The sequence below is a fragment of the Panthera tigris genome, chromosome F3 (assembly GCF_018350195.1).
Source record: "Panthera tigris isolate Pti1 chromosome F3, P.tigris_Pti1_mat1.1, whole genome shotgun sequence".
Lineage (NCBI taxonomy): Eukaryota > Metazoa > Chordata > Mammalia > Carnivora > Felidae > Panthera > Panthera tigris.
Genome location: NC_056678.1, coordinates 67,534,721 through 67,548,599, shown reverse-complemented (window position 1 = coordinate 67,548,599; position 13,879 = coordinate 67,534,721). Strand labels below are relative to the sequence as shown.

At 61.4% G+C, this 13,879-nt stretch overlaps 1 protein-coding gene across 1 annotated transcript; it reads left to right on the top strand.

Annotated features, from left to right (window-relative positions):
• Positions 1 to 2,475: 2,475 nt before the first annotated feature.
• On the top strand, positions 2,476 to 13,035 carry RHBG (Rh family B glycoprotein). Its single transcript, XM_042975962.1, has 10 exons — positions 2,476 to 2,694; positions 7,992 to 8,178; positions 8,498 to 8,648; positions 8,782 to 8,929; positions 10,335 to 10,501; positions 10,770 to 10,907; positions 11,031 to 11,164; positions 11,485 to 11,606; positions 12,400 to 12,473; positions 12,672 to 13,035. Exons 1-10 carry the CDS (start codon positions 2,508 to 2,510, stop codon positions 12,738 to 12,740), a joined length of 1,377 nt encoding a protein of 458 aa, XP_042831896.1. The 5' UTR covers positions 2,476 to 2,507; the 3' UTR covers positions 12,741 to 13,035.
• Positions 13,036 to 13,879: the final 844 nt, after the last annotated feature.

Here is a 13,879-nt window from a genome sequence, read left to right as displayed (position 1 = left end):
AGATCCAGAGGCATTCAGAGACTAAGAGAGACAACAGGTGAGACAGAGGTCAAAGAGGCTCCTCCTTCAGCGAGGAGGCTCCCAGAAGACGCTCTCTCTGGTTCTGCAGCTTGTGAAGGCTCTTCCCCTGGCAGAGCCTGTCCAGACCCTGCCTCCCCCTCCCAGACAGGGCCCAGGAAGCAAGCTGTGTCCTGGGGCAGAAGGCTGGGCCTGGGATACCCCAGATGAATTGTCCAAGAATCATTATCCAGAGGCTGCTGACCAGACATCTCCCACCCCCACCCCCTGCCCCTGCAGAAGGAGCTAAAAAACAGCCTTCTTGCTGACCAAGTAGTGACAGCCTCTGGGCCAGGGGCCAGGGGCCACTGAGGGCCAGAGAGCCTGCTTCGTCGGCTGGGAGCAGTGCTATCGAGGTGACCCCTGCCCTCCCGGGCCCGCTTGGCTGGTCGCTTACTTAAGTCAGGAAGCTGGACACCTAGAATCCAGCTGTCCCGCAGGGTTCGCACTGGGCTGGAGGCTCCAGCCGACTGCGGGAGGGGAGGAGGAGGGGAGGGGCTGCAGAAAGGGCAGCCGGGGAAGCAAGGAGGAGGGTCAGGGATTCCACCATCACCCCCCACCCCCCGCCCCTTCGTGAGACCCGGCAAGCGCCATTCCTAGGAGGAGCTCACTTCGAATCTGCTCTGGGGGAGAGGCTGGCCCCTCTGAGCCTAGACCACGTCTTCTGGGAACGGCAGGGGTCCGGGACTCCTTTGCTAACACAGACTAGCCCCTCCCACACAGTAGCCCCCTCAGACTGGGCTGGGCAGCAGGGTGGACGGAGAGCCTCCCCTTCCACCAGCTCCACAGAGACCGGCCTTCGGCTTTTCTTCCCTGAAGCCCCTGTGGCACGCCGGTGTCAGAACTCATAGCAGTGGGGTCGCCCCCCTGTGAGAGTCCTCCAGCCCCCCGGCCCCCACGGGGTAGAGGCCGCGTGCCTCAGCAGGGCCTTCGAGGCCTTTCTAGACTCCCCACCCCCAGCTCCAGTCCCTGAACACACTGGACGCTCACAGGGCCAGGCTTCTGTCTCCACAGGTCCCTTCTAGAAATATCCCCTCTTTCTTCTTCACTTGCCCCATTTCTAGGCGGTCCTTCTAGACTACCTGCAGACATACCTCCCAGGAAGCAGTTCTCCACGTCTGTGCCTGCGCTCACCCTCACCACAGTGGGCTCTCCTCCTGGGCCCCTAGGGCCTCTGCAACTGCTAGGGCCACACATTCACTCCGGTGGGCGTTCAGTTTCCTCCCAGGTGTCTGTCTCCCCACAGGACGGTGGCTCCTGGAGGGAGGGGTTGTGTGGTTCATCTCCAAAGCCTGGCTCACAGTAGATGTCAGTGAGTCTGTCTCCTTATTGTCTCCCAGGACCCCCACCCCCTCCGTGGATGTAGGCCTTGCTTGTGTTACCAGTGGCTCCTGACTCCTGGGGGAGAAGACCCTCCTCCATCTAGCTGTTCAGGCTGCCCCGGGGCCCCTTATCCCCGTGCAAGTGTGCGGGGAACCTAGCTGTCAGCGTGGCCAGCTGCTGCTTGGCTGGGGTGCAGACCCAGCTGGGAGGCTCAGGAGGCTTGGGGCGAGGTGAGGGCTCAGAACCCCCCTCCCCCCAGTCAGGTTAATCATCGATGCCTGGACGGCACCTCCGTTTTGCATCTGGCTTGGGAAAAGATTGAGTAACCGCTCAACTCTCTGTCTCTGGTGTTTACGCTGGACGGCCAGGCCGGGGGTCTTAAAGAGCCTCTTATTTCTTGGGACACATTCTGTAAACTAACACTACGTTTGAGGGGGAGGGGGCCTCTCCTTTCCCCAACCCCGCCACCCCGGGTCCCTCGGTTGTGCCCCATCAGGGCAGAACACAGGGAGACTTTCCAGGGCCATTTCCACGGACCTGTCCCAACCCGAAGACAGCCAGGGCAGCCAGGTGAAGGGAGACAGGACAAGGGGGTCCGGACGCCCCCTCTCCGCCGGCTCTTGCCCCGCCTCAGGCCACGGGCCCACGCCCTCGGCGCCCCTGTTCCACACCCTCGGGACCGGGTTGGGGCTCCCAGCTGCGCGGGGCTGAGGGGCTGGGGGGGGGGTTGAGCCTCGGCGTGGGCGGGCCCTGGCGCCGGTGGGCGGGCCCTGGCGCCGGTGGGCGGGCCCTGGCGCCGGTGGGCGGGCCCTGGCGCCGGTGGGCGGGCCCTGGCGCCGGTGGGCGGGCCCTGGCGCCGGTGGGCGGGCCCTGGCGCCGGTGGGCGGGCCCTGGCGCCGGTGGGCGGGCCCTGGCGCCGGTGGGCGGGCCCTGGCGCCGGTGGGCGGGCCCTGGCGTCGGTGGGCGGGCCCTGGCGTCGGTGGGCGGGCCCTGGCGCCGGTGGGCGGGCCCTGGCGCCGGTGGGCGGGCCCTGGCGCCGGTGGAACCTGCCGACCCTGCCCGGGAGCGTGTGTCCCGCGCGCCCGGAGCCGGAGCCGGACGGAGCCAGGGAATCGAAGCCCTCGTCCATGGCCGGGTCTCCCCGCCGCGCCGCGGGCCGGCGACTGCAGCTGCCCCTGCTGTGCCTCCTCCTCCAGGGCGCCACCGCCATCCTCTTTGCGGTCTTTGTCCGCTACAACCCCGAAACCGACGCCGCCGTCTGGCACTCGGGCAACCGCAGTAGCTCGGACAATGAATTTTACTTTCGCTACCCAAGTGAGTGCGGGTGAGGGCGCGGGGAGCGAAGAGCCCAGGCTCCGCGGTGTCTTGGGTGTCCACGTTTACTCCTAGGAGAGCAACCCTCTGGCTTTGAGAGGAAGGTGCCCCAGATTTATAATAACACCCTGTCGCTGGTGTCCGCGGTGTCCCAGGTCTCATCTCGTCTATCAGGCAGACAAAGATGGGGAAACTGAGACTCGAAGTGGCTGGTTCAGGTTCGAGCTGTCAGAATCGAGGGAGCTGGGACTCAAGCCCAGATCTGAGCTTTAATTGCTTCCTTTGTCTCACCCCCCCAGTTGGCCTCATTGGGCTTCGTAGGGCGACTGCCTTTCCTAGGGGCTCCACCCTGATCACGGCAAAGACAGTCCTCCTGGGCAGGGGAGGTAGGGAGGGCTGTGCAGGAGTGGTAGTGCAGGTATCAGCTATGAAGGCAGCCAAGGCGGGTGGGGCTCGGGCATTCCTGCCCCAGTCACTCAAAACTGGCCCTTCCAGAGTCTGAGAGAGGATCACACAACCACCCACCACAGCCCAGAGCAGCTGCCCCCAGCTCTGAGCAGGAAGCATGGCAGGGTCATTGGCCCATTTCATAGGGGAGGAAGCTGAGGCTCAGAACGCTTGTGACTTGCTCACGATCGCCCATCGGGTAAGTGGCAGAGAAGGAACTAGGACTCAGACATCCCAAGCAACACAGCTCTCCTGTCTGCTGGTGACGCCCAGGAAGGAGAGGGCCGAGCCCCTGCCGCCTGCTGGGGGACCTTAGGCTCTCCCTCTAAGGTTGGGGGCCTACCTTGGTACTCAGGCCCTGAGCAGCTGGGACCCAGGATACTACAGCTCCTCATTTCATCACCACGGCTTGGGTAGGGCTTATGTCAGCCTCAGTTTTTCCCATCTGGGCAATGGGGAGAAGGATGCTTCAGTTTGAAGGATGCACATTCCAACAAGACCTACAGTGTGAGAGTCTCCTATAAAATCCCAGGCTGTTATTACCCTGCTTTTCCTATACCGAGCTGGCAGCAGGCTGTCCCCAACCGACCGTCTCCCAGTCCCAACTCCAACACAGTGCTGAGGACACAGGGAGTGAGATGCAGGCTTGGGCCTGAGCAAGAAATGCTAGACCCCCAGCCCCCCAGCTGTCCTCGGCAGAGGGGCTCCAGCTCCTCCCTCTTGTGTTCCACCTCAGCCCTGTCTGCACAAGGTGAGCCCCGGGAGCTGGGACAGCAGGCCCCCGGGTCCTGCATTTGCCCAGAGAGCCAGGGAGTTGAGAGGGAATAGCCCAGAGGCTGAGGGAAGCAAGCTCTTGTCCACGGTGTGACCTGGCTGCCTGCCACGTCCTCCGTTTGCTTCTTCCAAGGGCCCCACTCAAGCCTCCGCGCCCTGCTCGTCTCCCCGCAACGCCCCCACCTGTCGCCCCTCTGCTGCAGGGGCGGGGGCTCTCCTTGGGCATTCAGCTCTCCCTGGGCTGTGGTAAGGGGAGGGGAGTGGGGATCCTGCCTCTCCGCTGCCCTAGGTTTCTATCCCCGTGGACTTGGGACCCTGGTGTGGGGGAAGGTTGGGGTGGAGGGAAGCGTGAGGTCTCTGGAGTCTGGGGCTTTGATGAGCCGGGTCTTCCCCTGCCCTTGTGTCCAGGGAAGGGGTCAGGGTCAGAGGGAGGCGTAGCCACTGCCCTTTGGTTCGGGAGATGAAAGGGAGCGCAGCTGGTGCCCGGGACACGGCTGCTCCCGGGGTCGGTCTGTCGTCGCTGCAGGCAGGGCCCTCAGAGCCCCTCAGATGTGGAGAGAGAGAGAGCCAGAGAGGCCACGGGGCTGCCCAAGAGCACACAGCAAGTTAGCCAGGTCTCTTGGCTGCCCAGCTGTGGCCTTTCCCCACATTACAAGCCTCCCGAGGCAAGTCATGGAAAGAAAGAAAGAGGAGAAAAGACAGGGTGACAGGGGACACAGAAGCAAGCATGAGAAAGGGTTCTAAGAAAACAGTGTGGACAGGTCCTGGGTCACATACCTCTGAGACCTTACTTTTGGTGAGAGGGATTTAGGATAGCTGGAATCAGGATCTTCTTGGAAGAAGCAGGGAAGGGGGACGTGCCAGGGACCAGAGTGGTCGGTGACCTCCTCTGGGAGAATGTGGCCCACCTCCCTCATAAGGCGGGGGTGGGTAGAGTGTGGTGGGGGAGGGGGGAGGGGGGAGGGGGCCTCCTCAGCTCACCACTCTCTGCTCCTTACGTTTTATAGCCCCACTTTACAGATGAGGAAACCGAGGCTCACAGAGGCGAAATGGCTTGTCAGCCGTCACACAATCCAGCCTTAACTGTCCGCTTGCCCCGTGTTATCTTGTTCGGGAGCTAGCCAGGGAGGTTGGGGAGGCAGTAGGCGTCGCTAGAGGGCCGTTGTCTTCCCTTCAACCGAGGCTGCATGGTCGGTGGCCACAGCCAATGGAGAGTCTGTGGAATGCTCCCCAGTGAAGGAGATTTCTTAATGTTTAGCCTCCATTTGAAAGGTCAAGGGACTGAGTTGTGATGCCAAACAAACCCGGGGCGGGAGACGTAAATGTTACTGCCAGTTATGACCAGCTCTGGAGCAGTTGTGCATGGCCGGGACAGGGAGCCCTGCCACCCAGCCCCCTCTGCCACCCTGCTGCCCTTGGACAAAAGGACAGACGCGGCATCCCCTTTACTGTTGGCACGAGGAGGAAAGAAGCCAGGCGGAGAGGTCTCGAGGAACTGAGGCCGCGGGCTGAGTTAGAAGTGGTCCTCCTCCTTTTCTGCTGGGTGTTAGGATCTGAGGGAAGGGAGATCTGGGTGATTTGGGAGTGCCCAGGGCTGGAGAAATGGCACAGTGTCGGGACACTGAGCAAAGCCAGTGGACCTTTAGACCCTTACCCCCCTTTGGCAGCTGGGGCCGGCAGCTGAGGTGCCGACCCGCAGTCCCAGTACCCGCCCAAGCCTCTGCCAGGGGCTTGCAAACTCACCTCCTGTCAGCCAGTACCCAGCACACAAAGGGCAAACAACGTTTGGTCCTCTCAAAATTACTGATGGCATTCTAAAGTTCAAGAATAAATTTTTGGCTTGCTAGGTGCTTCTTCAGATTAAACAAAAAAGGCACCGTGACCTTTTTCTTTATGATCTGCCCCTTTCTACAAGAGATTTGAGGTGTGTGTGTGCAACAAGAACATGAGTCTGCAAAAATAAAAGCAGGAGGGCGGGATAGAGATAATGGACACTGGGAGTGCCTCCCCAGTTCTTTCGGTTGCGATGCCAGGGTAGCTCTGAGCTTCCAGGCAGCCAAGAAGAAAAGGGAAATGCGGCCGGTTACATGTTCTCATCAGAGGCAAGGAAGGCTCACATGAGTGATTCTCCGATTCTTTGCCGTCTGCCCGCCAGGCTCCGTGAGGGCAGGCGTGTGGCTGCTGTGGTGCCGGCACCCTCCCCGGAGCCTGGTGCCTGAGCTCTTAGTAAACCTCAGATGGGTTCCCTGGGAGAAGTGACACATGCTAGCATTAAGCTCCGAGAGAAATTTCTCACGTGGAGCTGTAAAAGGGGAGTGAATTTAGGGTCAGAGTTGACCCTGTTTCTCAATAACTTATTTGCCCTGCCCGATTTCTAACAGCACTCACGATACTCTTTCTCCAGCATTTCTGAATTAAAGCCAAAGACAGAGCATGGACTTACTCTATACATAGACCCGAGGCTGAGAGAACAGGGCCAGATGCGCTGGCTGAATTGTCACACTAGGTTATGTTTCAAGCCTTTTTTGCAAGATCGGGGGAGGCGTGTGGAACAAACTGATACTGAAGCAGGTATTTGTATGTGTCTCACTCTCAATATTACTATGTATCGTTTGTATGAGCATTAGCTCGGTCTTTTATGCATACACAATAGAAAGCAAACAGAAAGGCTCCAATCTCCCTGCCCAGAAACCTCACTGACACACAAAAAACTTCAACTAATGCATCTATAAAATTAACATATTCAAATTATAGAAAGAAACAAATGCAGAAGCGAAATCCCCCTTCCCAGAGCCGCCTTAGCGCGCAACTCCAGGGGGCGCGGTTTGCGGCTCAGCTGTGCCCCTGCAGCCCTGCGCCTCCCTTCGGCTCCTTTCCCAGAGGTAATCTCTGTTAACAATTAAAGCTATTTAAGACAAAATTAGGGGCGTCTGGGTGGCTCAGTGGGTTGAATGGCCGACTCTTGATTTAGGCTCAGGTCATGATCCCAGGATCATGGGATCGAGCCCCACATTGGGCCTTGTGCTGGGCGTGGAGCCTGCTTAAGATTCTGTCTCTCGGGACTCCTGGGTGGCTCAGTCGGTTAAACTTCTGACTTCTGCTCAGGTCATGATCTCCCGGTTCGTGGGTTCGAGCCCCGCATCCGGCTCTGTGCTGACAGCTCAGAGCCTGGATCCTGCTTCGGATTCTGTGTCTCCCTCTCTCTTTGCCCCTCCCCTGCTCATGCTCTGTCTCTCTGTCTCTGTCTCTCTCTCTCAAAAATAAATAAATGTTAAAAAAAAAAAAGATTCTCTCTCCTTCTACCCCTCTCCTAGTTTGTGTGCTCACTCTCTCTCCCTTTCTAAAAATAAAGAAAAAGTTTTGATAAAAAAAATTAAGGCTATTTCATAAATTATTTTTAAAAACCTTAAAATTCTCGGGGCACCTGGGCGGCTCAATTGGTTAAGCGTCTGACTTCCGCTTAGCTCATGATCTCGCGGTTCGTGAGTTCGAGCCCCACATCAGACTCTGTGCTGACAGCTTGGAGCCTGGAGTCTGCTTTGGATTCTCCCTCTCTCTCTCTGTCTCTCTCTCTCCCTCTCTCTCTTTCCCTGCCCCTCTCCTGCTCATGCACTCTTTCTCTCTCAAAAATAAACATAACAAAAAAACCCCCAAACCCTTAAAATCCTCAAAACGGAGAGGTATAGATTCTGAAGTATGAGGGATGGAGGTTAGACATCAGGAAGGACTTCCCAGCAGAAAGGGAAACTTGAAAGGAGCCCGAAGAAGATGATTTTGAGCACGGAGGGGCAGGGACTGCAGCCGGAGGGAGCGCGGGCAGGACGTCCCGCCGGTCGGTTGTAGGAGACCCAAGGACAGGGCGGGAGACACGGGGACAGCGGGACCGGCGTGGGTCCCGCTGCCCCCAGCCGGCCAGCTCTGCCCGGGCGCCCCAGGCTGGGGGGCCCCGCCACACCTGGGGAGTTTCCCAGGCCCGGCTCCAGCCCGGAGGCGGCGGCCCTGGCTGGCGAGAACCAGGGGCACCGGCCGGCGGCTGCTTGGACGGCGGTGGCCGAGCGGCCCGGATGCCCCCGCAGGTTTCCAGGACGTGCACGTCATGGTGTGTGTGGGCTTCGGCTTCCTCATGGCCTTCCTGCAGCGGTACGGCTTCAGCAGCGTCGGCTTCACCTTCCTCCTGGCCGCCTTTGCCCTGCAGTGGTCCACACTCATCCAGGGCTTCTTTCACTCCTTGCACGGTGGCCACATCCATGTTGGCGTGCAGAGGTGGGCAGCGGCGGCCTCCCCGCTCCCCCCTCCCCGCCCCATCCCCTGCCCCCGGGGGAACCAGCCCTCCAGCCCCGGGCCTGCCTCCCGTCTGCTGCCTGACCCGCAGTAGACTCGCGTCCAGCGCCCTGCCCGTCCGCACTGCCACCCCCAGGGCAGGGCTCGGGATCTGGTTCTTGCACCCCTCGCGGGCCGTGCGGTCCACGGCACAGAACCTCCCCAGGCTGCGTCGAGACCCCTTCCCCCCCCACACCCCGCCCCGGCCGTGGGGCTGCCCTCCCCACCCCTCTCACCCTTGCATCACACCCCCGGTCCCCAGCATGATCAACGCGGACTTCTGTGCCGCTGCCGTGCTCATCTCCTTCGGTGCCGTCCTGGGCAAGACGGGGCCGGCCCAGCTGCTGCTCATGGCCCTGCTGGAGGTGCTGCTATTTGGCGTCAACGAGTTTGTGCTCCTTAGTCTCCTGGGGGTGAGTCGGGTGGGGCAGGGATGAGGGGTGGCGAGGGCCAGGGCCAGGCCCCGGGCAGGGAGAGCACGGGTCAGTGGGGGGGGGGGCAGGGGGCGCAGAGGGCCGGCCGCCCACCTCCGCGTCCCCTCCCCAGGTGAAGGATGCAGGAGGGTCCATGACCATCCACACCTTTGGGGCCTACTTCGGGCTGGTCCTGTCCCGGGTCCTCTACAGGCCCCAGCTGGAGAAGAGCCAGCATCGTCTGGGCTCCGTCTACCATTCGGACCTCTTTGCCATGATTGGTGAGGTCTGCCGGGGTGGGCCGGGGTGGGGGGCCAGGGAGGACCCCGGGCAAGATGTCAGGCCGCCTACGGTCCTTGGGGTCCCTGCTGGGAAGTCCCTGGCGAGAGCCTGGGATCTGGGCTCATCATTCCCAACAGTTTCTTTGACAGGTTCTTAGAACTCAGCCCTGGAGTACGCACCTGCCCCAGACCCATTCCTGGGGGCCTTTCTAAATCGAGTCTGACTGCACGGATCCCTGCTTAAAACTCTGGGGCCGCCCCCTTCCCCCTTCAGAAGCCAGGCCAGCCTGGGACAGCAAGGTCTTGCCCCATCTGCAGTCTCTCCACCTGCTGCCTCCAAGACTCTGCCCTTCACATGCCTCCCAGGCGATTTCCCAGAGGCCCCTGCACGCCCAGGAGCAGGGGGAGACGTAGCGGGTCAGCCCTGGGTGCCGTAGGGTCTGACCTTCGAGCACCATCACCACCACCTGTTTCCTCCAAGCACCTACCTCTACCTTGGCCTCAGCTCCTCTCTCTGCCTTCGCAAATGAGGCAGGAAAGGAGATTGATACCTTCTTTTGCCGTGGGTCCATGCCTCTTCCCACGCTAAAAAGAGAGGCTGGCTTTGTATTGTATTTGTATTGCTCACCTCCGGGATTGTTGTGAAATGAGGTGGATGCTTTGGCTAGAAGTCCAGGGGCTTCCCCAAGGCGTGCTTCCCCGGGAGCCTGACACACCAGCTCTCCTCTGTCCCCTCCTTCCAGGCAGGGAGCCCTGCCTCTTCCTGGGTCCCCCTGCTCTGCCCTCTGAGGACACACGTGTGAGCGTCATGGGTTCCACAGCAGACTGCGGGGTTGCAGGGAGAAGTCACAACGCACCCTGAGACCGCTCAGGACGAGGGGCAGTCCCTCAAGCCTCCTTGCCTTGGTGGCCCGAGCCTACAGGGTCCCCAGCCTTCCCCTCACCTTGTCCCTCTGCCCCTCCCCACCCTCCAGGACTGGCCAGGAGCCCATCAGGTGCCCGGCAGGCGGAGGCCTCACCTGCACCTTGCAGGGCCCAGGTCTCCAGGAGGCAGTTGAGGTTTTAAAGCATATTGTTTCCCTGATACGAATACCGAGCTCAGTTCAGTGCCTGACATGCAGGGCCCTTTGCCTGTTTTTCTTTCCTTTTCTGATGCTTAAAAATACCCCGATCTCAACCGTCTGTGGTTCTCAGTCGAGTGGCTCTGTGTCCGTGCCCTTTGGTAGCCAGCCCTTGGCTGTGCACCACCCAGTGGCTGCTGGGCCTGGGCTGCCCGCTCCTTCCGAGCCACCACGCACGGCCCGCGCTCTGGAGGTGTTCTGGCCCCCGCTTTGCGAGCGAGGACACCCAGGCTACCCAGGGGCTACTAGCTTCCTCTCACTCTGCCGGCATGCCCGTCATTTAGGGACCATCTTCCTGTGGACCTTCTGGCCCAGCTTCAACTCTGCGCCCACCATGCTGGGGGATGGGCAGCACCGAACAACCCTGAACACGTACTACTCCCTGACCGCGAGCACCCTCAGCACCTTTGCCTTGTCAGCCCTCGTCGGGGAGCACGGCCGGCTGGACATGGTGCGGGAGAGGGCGCTGGGGGGGCAGAGGGACGGGCGGGGGGAGGAAGGGGCCGAGACCCTGCGAGGCCCGGTCTGCAGGGGAACAGGACAGGGCGCAGGCACGGGGCAGGGGCAAGAGGCGACCACACAACAGCAGGAGAGTTTGCGATCAGACGGCAGAGGGACTTCCAGAAGCCCTAGATGCCACTGCGGTGGACGGGGTGGGGTTGGATGGGGGCGTCGACCTGGACCGGCCCCCGATGCCCCGCTCCCCTGTGCTTCCCCAGGTTCACATCCAGAACGCAGCGCTGGCCGGAGGGGTCGTAGTGGGGACATCAGGTGAAATGATGCTGACGCCCTTTGGGGCCCTGGCAGCCGGCTTCCTGGCTGGGACAGTCTCCACGCTGGGGTACAAGTTCTTCACGGTATAGATGCTTCTCGGGCCCCGGGCAGAACAGGGGGTCCCCCAGCACCTGTTCCCCCCGTGTCTCCATCAGCCTGGCGGGGGGGCGGTGCACAGGACTCATTATTGGTGTCCCATCCTCCAGCCCGTCCTCGAGGCGAAATTCAAACTCCAAGACACGTGTGGCGTCCACAACCTCCACGGGATGCCTGGGGTCCTGGGAGCCCTCCTGGGGGTCCTTGTGGCCGGGCTGGCCACCCACGAAGCTTATGGAGATGGGTGAGTCCTCCCCACCCCTGACCCTCACCCAGGTCCTTACCCCCTTGGGGTGACCTCCCTCACTCTCTTCCTCCTCCTGTGGACCAGCACAAAAAGCTGTGTCTATTTTCATGCATTCATTCGTGAATAACGACAGAAGGATGTAATGACCCTTAGGCTCAATTCTTGCACCGTCAGGGGTCAGAGGAGAGAGCAAGCAAAAGTGATCCTAAACTGAGTCTTGAAAAGTGTGTGGGTGTCCCAGGCTCCCGCGAGGCCCTTTTGGCCGCTGCGTGACGCACTGAGGAGCCCTGTCTCCCCCCCACCTCCTCTCCCTGCAGCCTAGGCAGTGTGTTTCCGCTCGTAGCCAAGGGCCAGCGCTCCGCCACGTCTCAGGCCATGTACCAACTCTTCGGGCTGCTTGTCACACTGACGTTTGCCTCTGTGGGCGGGGGCCTTGGAGGTGAGTGACCTTGGCTGGGGGTGGGGGGTGTGGTTGCAGAATTCAAGGGTAACCTTCCCCAGAAGTGGGTACTTGCTCCCTCCTGGGGCTAAGAGAAGATGGGGAGTGGGCTAGGGGCAGAGTGGGGTCCCTCTCCAGTTTTCTGGCTTCCCTGTACTGCTTATTCTACCCACCAGAGGGCAGCCCGACCTCAGGCTGAGGCCCTGAAGGGGGAAGCTGAGCAGTCTTTCCCGGGCAGGGGCAGGGGCAGGTCCTGGAGCAGAGGCAGGGGCAGGGAGGGGCTGGAACACCAAACCTCCACAGAGACCGACTGCCCGCCGATGCCCATCAGACAGTCCTCCCTGATGTCTGGCTTTACTCCTTCTGATTCAGTATCATCTTGAGATTTTCATTCTCGAACTGGTTCGATTCCGTCCCCTCGTTTATTTACTTATTTGCTCAATAAACTCGTGCAGCACCCCTCCCGGACTGGGGGCCCCAGGAAGCTCAGGAGCCGTGTTCGGGACAGAATCACGATCCGGCCCATTGCCAACTGTCCGAACGAGTGAGGTGCCCAGGACTTCTCTGAGGCTCGCTGCCTTCACTGTACCGTGAGGGTCGTGCCCAGCAGGGCTGCTGTGGTGACGAGCACCCGTGGGGGTCTGGCTACAGTAGGGGCTCCCCAAATACAGCTGCAGTTCGTCTGGGACAGGCGTGTCAGGCCGCTCAGCCCCCTGGTGCCCTCGGGCCTGGGGTGGCCACCTCCCCCACAGGAGTGCCAGGAGCCCCACCCACCCTCCCCTCCCACCACCAGGGCTCCTGCTGAGGCTGCCCTTCCTGGACCCCCCTCCAGACTCCCAGTGCTACGAGGACCGGATTTACTGGGAGGTGAGCGTGTCCCCAGCCCCTTGGACCAATGGCCATCTCATCCTCCAAAGCTCCCACCCTGCCGCACCTCCTATGATCCCACCTGCCTCTTTCCTTCTTGGCTGGCTCTTCTCTGCTGGGGGACACCCTCCCCCCAGCTCCGGTTTCCAGCCCCCTGGAGCTTCCCCTTCACCTGCTCCCCCCCCCCCAACCTTCCAGGTGCCTGGGGAACGCGAGGACGAAGCCCAGGGATCTCTGAGGGCAGAGGAGACAGACACCCGGGCCTAACTTGCTTCCAGCCCATGAGAGGACACTCTCCTTTTAGAAGATGGTGACCGCAGGGAAGGGGTCCATTCTGGGTCCATTCTCCTGCTGCAGGAACGAAGCTGGCACTGGGGACAGGGCTGCGGAAGGTGGGGGTATGGGGGAGCCTGCTGCACCCGGCGGGGGGAGACCCCTCAGCACCCCCAGCCCCACCCCGTGGCCTGTGAGCAAGGTGCCCAACCCACTGCCAACCCACCGCCCAAGGCCACACGGTCACAGAGAGGTGTGCGCCAGCCCGGCTGACCTGGTGATAAACACCACTGGCACCAAGGATTCAGACGCCTTGTTTTTGTGCGCTGGGAATGTGGGGAGCTCGTCTCTCGCTCTCTCGCTCTAACGCACCATGTTGGAGACTCGGGTGGGGAGGACCTCAGTGCCAGCAAGGTCCTGTCCCCCTGGGCCCACGGAGCCCCCTCTAGGATGCCAGCTTCTACGAGGTGGGTGCCCAGCCTGGGCTTGCCTGCCGGCAGGGACAGGCAGCTCGTTCTCTCCCAGAAAATCGGGCTGGAGAGGTCTTCCTGCTGAACGGCCGCCACTCCCATCCTGACTTGGGCGGTCTCTGAACGAAGGCAAACAGGGACTTCTTTGCCACCGAGTCTTCAGAAGCTGGAAGCAGCCAGCACCCAGGAACCCCTTCTTCCCCCACTCCCACCCCGCCCCCCCCAGAGTCTCAGGAGAGGGGCTGCAGACAACAGGGAAAGCAGGCCGCGCCTCGGCCGCCTGAGGTCTTCTGGCCACCAGAGGGCGCTCCAGACCCAGCACAGGCCTCTGTGGCCTCCCAGCCTCCACCCTGCACCCTCCACCCTCCACGGATCCCACGATCCCACGTCCTTCCTGCAGCCTGACGGCCTTCCTGCCTTCCTGCCTTCCTGTCTGCTTCTGCTCTGTTCCTCACCGTTCTGGGAGACACTGCTTCCCAGTTCTTAGTCCCCACTATATGTCAGGCTGGTTCTAGGGCTTTCCGATCTCACGCATCAGAGACACCACCCCTGCAGCAGACCGGAGGGCCTCTCCCCTCCCGGAAGAGCTGGGACCCCGTGGCCCTGTCCTGCCCTCCCTCCAGGCTTCTGGTGGGAGCCGGGCCTGTCTGTCCATGGACCTCT

Coding starts and splice junctions, on each gene's coding strand:
- RHBG (XM_042975962.1), top strand. CDS start 2,508: ATGGCCGGGTCTCCCCGCCGCGCCGCGGGCCGGCGACTGCAGCTGCCC. Junction 10,502..10,769: donor AGCACGGCCGGCTGGACATG/GTGCGGGAGAGG, acceptor GTGCTTCCCCAG/GTTCACATCCAGAACGCAGC. Junction 11,607..12,399: donor TGTGGGCGGGGGCCTTGGAG/GTGAGTGACCTT, acceptor TCCCACCACCAG/GGCTCCTGCTGAGGCTGCCC.